Source organism: Helianthus annuus, chromosome 17 (assembly GCF_002127325.2).
Source record: "Helianthus annuus cultivar XRQ/B chromosome 17, HanXRQr2.0-SUNRISE, whole genome shotgun sequence".
NCBI classification, from domain to species: domain Eukaryota; kingdom Viridiplantae; phylum Streptophyta; class Magnoliopsida; order Asterales; family Asteraceae; genus Helianthus; species Helianthus annuus.
The window spans coordinates 139,415,236-139,422,357 of NC_035449.2; the positions used below are offsets into that span (position 1 = coordinate 139,415,236).

The following is a 7,122-nucleotide window of genomic DNA, read 5'->3' on the forward strand; positions in this document are numbered from 1 at the left end:
CCGCCTGAATCCTCATGTCAGTAAACGAATCAACAGATGACTCGCGGCCCGCATTAAATCATTCATATCTTTAACGCGGCCCGCCTCAGGCCTGTAAATCAAGATTTTCAAATCTTTTGTCATGATTAGCCTGACCTTTCGGTTTCGAAGGGGTAACTTTGCGATTTGGCCCTCGATTATTTACAAATAAGGGCCTCGTGACTTTTACCCGCATTGTTAAGTCCCCGGTTAGTTTAATTACTATCCAAAAAGGCTTAACTTTTATTGTTGATGCTTTTAACCCCTCGCATACGAATTGGATCATAACTTTCTCGTTTTAAAACGGAACTTCGCGAAATTTATATCGTATATTCTAGTGAGCGTATTTTACTGTTACAAAGCCTCGGGTTCGTCAAAGGGTCACTCAGAGGTATAAATTAAACATGTTGACACAATTAACCCCTGTAGTTTGTAATCTCTCACTTTCTTCCGCATTTCGCTCCGTACGATCCATGATTCATTCGTTTGAAGGTACGAGCATCATTTAGGGTTACTATACAGTATATTTACCCCTCGTTGACATTTTTAACCCTCGAATTTACATACTTTCAAGGTTTGTCAACTTTAGTCCTCTATTTATTATTTAATGCCACGTGTAAACTTATGACACGTGTCAACACATTATTGGACATAAAATTTCGAGGTGTTACACGAACTAGTGGTATTTTTACCATTGGAAACTAATACCAACTAGTCTAGTGAACTAGTTAATGCCAATTAGCATCCTAAACATGATTACATCCTTAATCATGCAAGACACCCCTCCTAATTTTCATACTTAAATTTAATTATCTAAATATCTACATATATATATATATAAGCACATGTAAAAAATTACTTATCACTTCCCTTTAGTAAACGTTCACAAAGGGGGGCCCACCCCTTTATTTTGGTTGAATTTTTGAAAGATTTAGGCATGGTGTGAGGTGTGGTGGTTAATGAAAAATTTTACGTACATCATCTTTCTAGGAAAGCACCATACTTATCAAGTTGCAACAACTTTTAAAAACACAAAAGTCTTCCTTTGGTGCACCCCCATTCTCGGCAATCTTAGAACACACATAACCCACCTTCAAGTCTCATTAAACACCTAATTTTTCACTAAATATAGCCTTTACAAGATCACCTATGCAAGGGTTTAGTATGGAGAACACTTAGAAGCTTGGTTGGAGCTTAATCTTCTTATTATTCTTCTTATTTGGTTTGTGCATAGTTGTAAGCCCTCTAAACACCATATTTAAGCTTCTTGTTACTAGTAGATTACAAAAGTACAAGTTGATCATCTTAAAAATTAATAAAAATCAAATCAAAAACCCTAATCTCAAAGCTAATAATCTACTAGTCTAAACTTGTTATGTGGTTATTTGAGTGGATTAGTGTATCTAGTTGATGAAATCATGTTCATTATGTTGATTTTATTAAGATTAGTGGTTTAAAGTTTATATTTAGCATGATCTTGTGATTTGTTTTACGTATTTTAGATTAGTGTTAACCTAGTCATGTTAAACTTAAAAATGTAATTTAAACATATGAATGCTTAAATCACACAAGATCATCAACTTCAAATATTATGAGCATGTGTATGTAAACATGATTAAGTAGATTTTAAACCAAGAATAATCATGTGACAAGATCTTTAAAACACTAATAAACTTGATTTTTACATAAAGCAAGCTTATGGAAATCTTTATTTTACAAAGTGAAGCATAAAAGGTCTTGAGAATTTTTACAAAAATATGGGAATTTTTAAGAATGAAAAATAATTAGAATCAAGTTTATATAAAGATGAACTTGAAAAATGGTTGTTTTAAAGTCTTGGATAGATTTGTGCAAATAATATGCTCACAAGAATTTGAAGGTAAAATTATGTGATTAATGCTTGAAAAATGATTTTTGGAAAGCTTGATGAGTTAATGATGATTTGGAAATTGATTTGGTGATTTAAACGCGTTTTGAAAACGTGGGAAACGTCATAGTTTAGAGGAAACTATGACAAATTTTTCTAAAAATCTAATCGTTATTAAAAATGGGGTTAAAGGGTGATTAACAAAGTTAAACGCGATTAGTGGTCTTAAACGTAATTATGGAAGCTTTGATGAAAATGGCTAAGTCCTAAACACTCAAGAGTTCTTGTGAACTTGAAAATATATTTGTACAAAAATAAATGGGTAAAAATAATAACCATGTATAAGTATATTTTTTGGCAAAAAAATTATATATTTTTGAAACCTATCAAGTATATGTATTTTGTGCTATGTATATATTTAGATACATTTAGGGTGATCAAAATAATACACCCATGAAACCAAGATATATTTGTAAGAAACAAATATAAAAAGGCACAAAAAGAATACGTATACATGTTTCCTACATGTTTCCCAAAGATATGCGATGAAAACCGACATAAATAAATCCAAAAACATATTGTGTCCATAAGCAAATAAATGGACGAACAAACGAGACGGACAACGAACGAGCTACACGGCTTGTTTCTTGGAAGTAAAAATATCTCTACCCGACAAAGTAAGGCATTTTTAGGCGTCCAATGGATAATTATGAATATCACCGTTAACAAAACCCGGAAAGTTGAAAAAAATACAAAAATGCAAGGCTATTAAAATGGACTCATAAAAACACATGGGCTAGAGCCCAATGATAAATTAATTGGGTTAGGCCCAAATTACTAAAATATTTGGGCTAGGGCCCAATGCTAGATTATTTGGGTTAGTCCCAAATTACTAAAATATTTGGACTAGGGCCCAATGCTAGATTATTTGGGTTAGGCCCAAATTGCTAAACTATTTGGGCTAGGGCCCAATACTAGAATATTTGGGTAGGCCCAAATTGCTAAAGAACATGGGTTAAGCCCAATGACATAGGTAGGCCCAATGACACGCGTACGAAGCACGAAGGCATGTACATGGCGAAGCCGTTCGCATATAATTCAATACATATAAAATATATGTAAGCACTTATGAAATCTATACACATAACAAGTGAACGAACAAACTACCAACACTCTAAAATACAAAGTTGTTCCCAAAATGACAAGCGAAAACACAATAAGAATTCAAGATGAACAACTTGTACGAGGTCCGATAAGACCTAGTGTCTAATAAAGTTAGTACACATGTAGGTTAATCACACGTACGGACGCTCACTACGGTATTACATACAGGAACGCGAACTTGTGAGTTCATGTCCCTCATTTCAATGATTTCAGTGTTTTGTTTGAAAACAGTTGAGGGGAAATACATGATAAAACTATGGGTATGTTAGATATGGGTTTAGATGATAACAAGATCAATGTACATAAGTAGGATGATGACATAGTAACCATTAATCATTTAGTGACCAAGGTGCAAAAGGTGTAGATCTATTGAGCTTGAGACACGCTCCACTCCTGGTTGGTATACCCTGGAGTGCTTTTGTGATCCCAAAAATGTCAAAGTTGTCTCGGGTTGGTTACGTACTTATGGTACATAATGTCAGGGGGCTCGCTACCCACTGATGGATCCTTAAACTCCATAAATGCTATTAACATACCGGGATTTCATTACAAGAATACAAAGATTTCATATGATAACAATAACTGCATGAACTCGCTCAACTTTTGTTGACTTTTTAAAACTACATGTATTTCAGGAAACAAGTCCTGAGCCGGTGACACACTACGGGGAACGGGAAAGTCCATGACAACGATAACCGCTTTTGGAGGGTTTGTCTTTTATATCCCAACTTTATATGGGTATATAGGGGACAAAACCTCACTATGTTTTATGTCAAAAACTATCTTTTTTGTTGTGTAATATAACTATGTTTTGGTTAATGTTTGTAAACGCTATGGAAACTAGAAAACTATGTTGGAAACTTGAAAACTTTGTTTGAAAACAATATATCTATGGCATCGTTGTTGTTTATTATGTTTACTCATTTGGATGCAATGATTACCTTTCTTACGTCACACACAATACGCTTCCGCTACTAGCATGGTGTGACATAATAAGGGATTTATTGTTAAATGCTACAAAATTAGAATCTAAGCCTACTTAAATTTTTTTTAAATCCACACAGCTCAGTGTGTCTTCAAAAAGACTATGAATACCTTTGATGACCATTCAAGATCTATGATAAACAACAACTTAAGTGAAATTGCATACCTTTAGTTGGTTGAACAATCATTTCTTAGAGGATCTAGAATAAGCTCATCCAATTAAGAGAAAGGTTAATGATTCCTCAATTTCCTCATCCCCTAGAATCGTTCTTTTGCATCTGTACAAAACATCGATCATTAAAAAACCCTAATTACCGAAAATTTAGGGCCCTTGAAATATTTCAGGGCCCAAACTAGGGCCGGCCCTATACGTTAATTTCATCAAGCAATTGTAAGACGTTAAAAGAGTATGATTATGTGATGAAACGAAGGATAAATCGATTACCTAGCTCTCTGTTGTGGAAGCAATGATAATGAGAATCAATGGAGGAAAACTTGTCGCACAAATCCAGGGTACGTTGAGTGTGAAATTTTGACTATCAAAGAAAGAAGAATGACCGATTTATTTGTCTTAGGGCTTGGGGTTATGGTGTCATCTAGATAGATGATGGTGCCATTCCACAAGAAGATAGCCGGCGGAACACTGAGAAACATGATTTGATTTAAGAGAGAGAAACAAACGCTAAAATATATAAATTAATGATTGAATTTATCAAATGCAGGTGCATTATATAGCAATAGATCATCTCAACTCACCCAGATTTGTAGGAAGATTTGTAAGAGTTGGTTTAGAGATAATGGGTCTTAAAATAAGAAGAAAACTGCTGAGAAGTAGAGATCATTGGCAGAAAATTTTGGAGCAAAACTATCTGTAGGAAAACTACCAATAACTGTCATGAACCGTCATTAGAGCGGTTATTTTTGTGAGTTTAAACGGCTAAGATTTTATTTCAGCATAATCCAACGATAGAGATTGATTCAAAAAGTGGTTAGAAATGAAACAATATATATACAATAACTATCGGATAATAAATACGTCTTATAGGTCCACCAATACCATCTTTATTATATATGAGTTAACAATGTCAACAATATGTTGAAATATCACACATTTTCTAAATAATATTATACCCTACTTATAATAAAACTCCTGGTGGCGTACAACCTTGACTGCATACAATACAACCAAAACCACTTTCCCCACTTGGTTGCCAAAAGAACGAACGATCCAAGAAACAATCATGATGGAGTAAACACCCCGTCATACGCGTCCCCCAAATCCACCCAACCCCATTTCCGTAATTTCACACATCACCAACACGCGCTTAGCCGACCTCCACCCCCTTAAAAAACCCCAAACCTCATCTCGCATTTTCACATTTCTTGCACAACAAGATATTCTTTAATTCTCTCATATTTCTTAATAATTTCTCAAAAAAAACCATTCTTTTTGATCGGAAAAATGGCTCAGAGAACAGAAAAGGAAGAAACGGAATTCAAATCGCTACCGGAAACCCTAACTCTCTGCGTCAACAACTGCGGCGTCGTCGGAGCTCCGGCGACGAACAACATGTGTCAAAACTGCTTCAACGCCACTACAACGACGTCGCAACGCAACCGTACCAGATCTAATTCCGTTACGTCATCATCACGTACGGTAGATCTGCTGTTAGATGAATCAATTGTTGTTGTAGATGAACAATTGAAGGATTTGAAGCGGAACGAAGTTACGGTGGTAAAGAAGGTGGTTAATCGGTGCTCTGGTTGCCGGAAAAGAGTCGGTTTGACCGGATTCCGGTGCCGGTGTGGTGATTTGTTCTGTTCGGAGCACCGGTACTCTGACCGGCATGATTGTAGTTATGATTATAAAACCGCTGGTCGTGAAGCGATTGCGAAGGATAATCCGGTGGTTAAAGCGGCAAAAATCGTTAGAATATGAAAGTTTTACATACTTGTTTGTTATGTTTGAATGTTGTGATGTGAAAAGTTGTGAAATTTGTTATGATCACTCGATGATGATTGTAGTGTTTCGAAATTAAGTTATTTTTTAGAGAATTGAAGTTTTATCTGCTGGTAATTGAGAATTTGAGATTGCATGCTTGTGGTTTGGTGTTATTTTTTTTATTATTTTTTTTTGAACGGCGATTGAATGCTTGTGGTTTGGTGTTATGTAATATCAAAGGTCTCGGTTTCAGCCGACGCGTTTGACCGGTGAGTTGGGTCAGTACACTGACTACTCAACTTTGGTCAAAACTTTATGTATGTTAAATTTTTTTTTGAAAGGTGGTAATTTTATAAAACAAGGAAAACATGCTTAAGCAAGATGCTCAAGCATGAAAAGAGTACAAAGAAGATAAAAGAGAACATATCACAAGAACACAACTACAAACTAAAGTCACACCAGGTCTTTCAGTCCATTTTAATCGATGCCGCCCTTGAAGTAACCCACAGGAACGCTAAGGCTTTGATATCCCCCATTAGTTTAAAGACTTGATACACCTTATTTTTGAAAATTGTATCATTTCAAGCCAACCATAGAGACCAACATACAGCGGCCACCATCGAATAAATTGCCTTCTTCCTGTTTTCTGTTATCCGGAGACTCCTAACGAATTCCAAAAGCTCCACCACGCTTAAAAGGTACCTCGGAAGAGGAATTTTTAGCCAAAGAGAATCTACAGTCCACACTCGCTGAGCGAATTCACAAGTAATCAAAAGATGGTCTGCGGATTCGAGGGCTCGACTGCACATGACACATCGATCAGAAGCTAGTTGCACCCTCCTCTTGATTAAGGCCTCCCTAGTAGGTATTCGGTCCAACACTACTCTTCATAAAAAAACAATTTATTTTTTTTGGGATCCAACTGACCCACTTTAGGTGTTTTGATTCCTGAAATTTTTGGATGTTATCGAGTTCCCGCCTTAAGTCGCACACCTGAAACTCTACACTTAGTCCACCTGAATCCCATAACCAAGCGTCTTGTCTGTCTTCAATCTTTTGATTTTCCAACAATTGGATGAGTGCAACCATTTCAGCGGTAGCAATTAAGTCGTTTGACGCCTCCACGCTACCCAAATTCCATGAGATG

At 35.9% G+C, this 7,122-nt stretch overlaps 1 protein-coding gene across 1 annotated transcript; it reads left to right on the top strand.

Moving 5' to 3' along the window:
* Positions 1 to 5,395: 5,395 nt before the first annotated feature.
* On the top strand, positions 5,396 to 6,133 carry LOC110921324 (zinc finger A20 and AN1 domain-containing stress-associated protein 5). Its single transcript, XM_022165620.2, has one exon. The coding sequence runs from the start codon at positions 5,496 to 5,498 to the stop codon at positions 5,970 to 5,972; it is 477 nt and encodes a 158-aa protein (XP_022021312.1). The 5' UTR covers positions 5,396 to 5,495; the 3' UTR covers positions 5,973 to 6,133.
* The last annotated feature ends 989 nt before the right edge of the window (positions 6,134 to 7,122 follow it).

What these genes read in the sequence shown, in the direction of transcription:
- LOC110921324 (XM_022165620.2), top strand. Translation starts at nt 5,496, where the DNA reads ATGGCTCAGAGAACAGAAAAGGAAGAAACGGAATTCAAATCGCTACCG.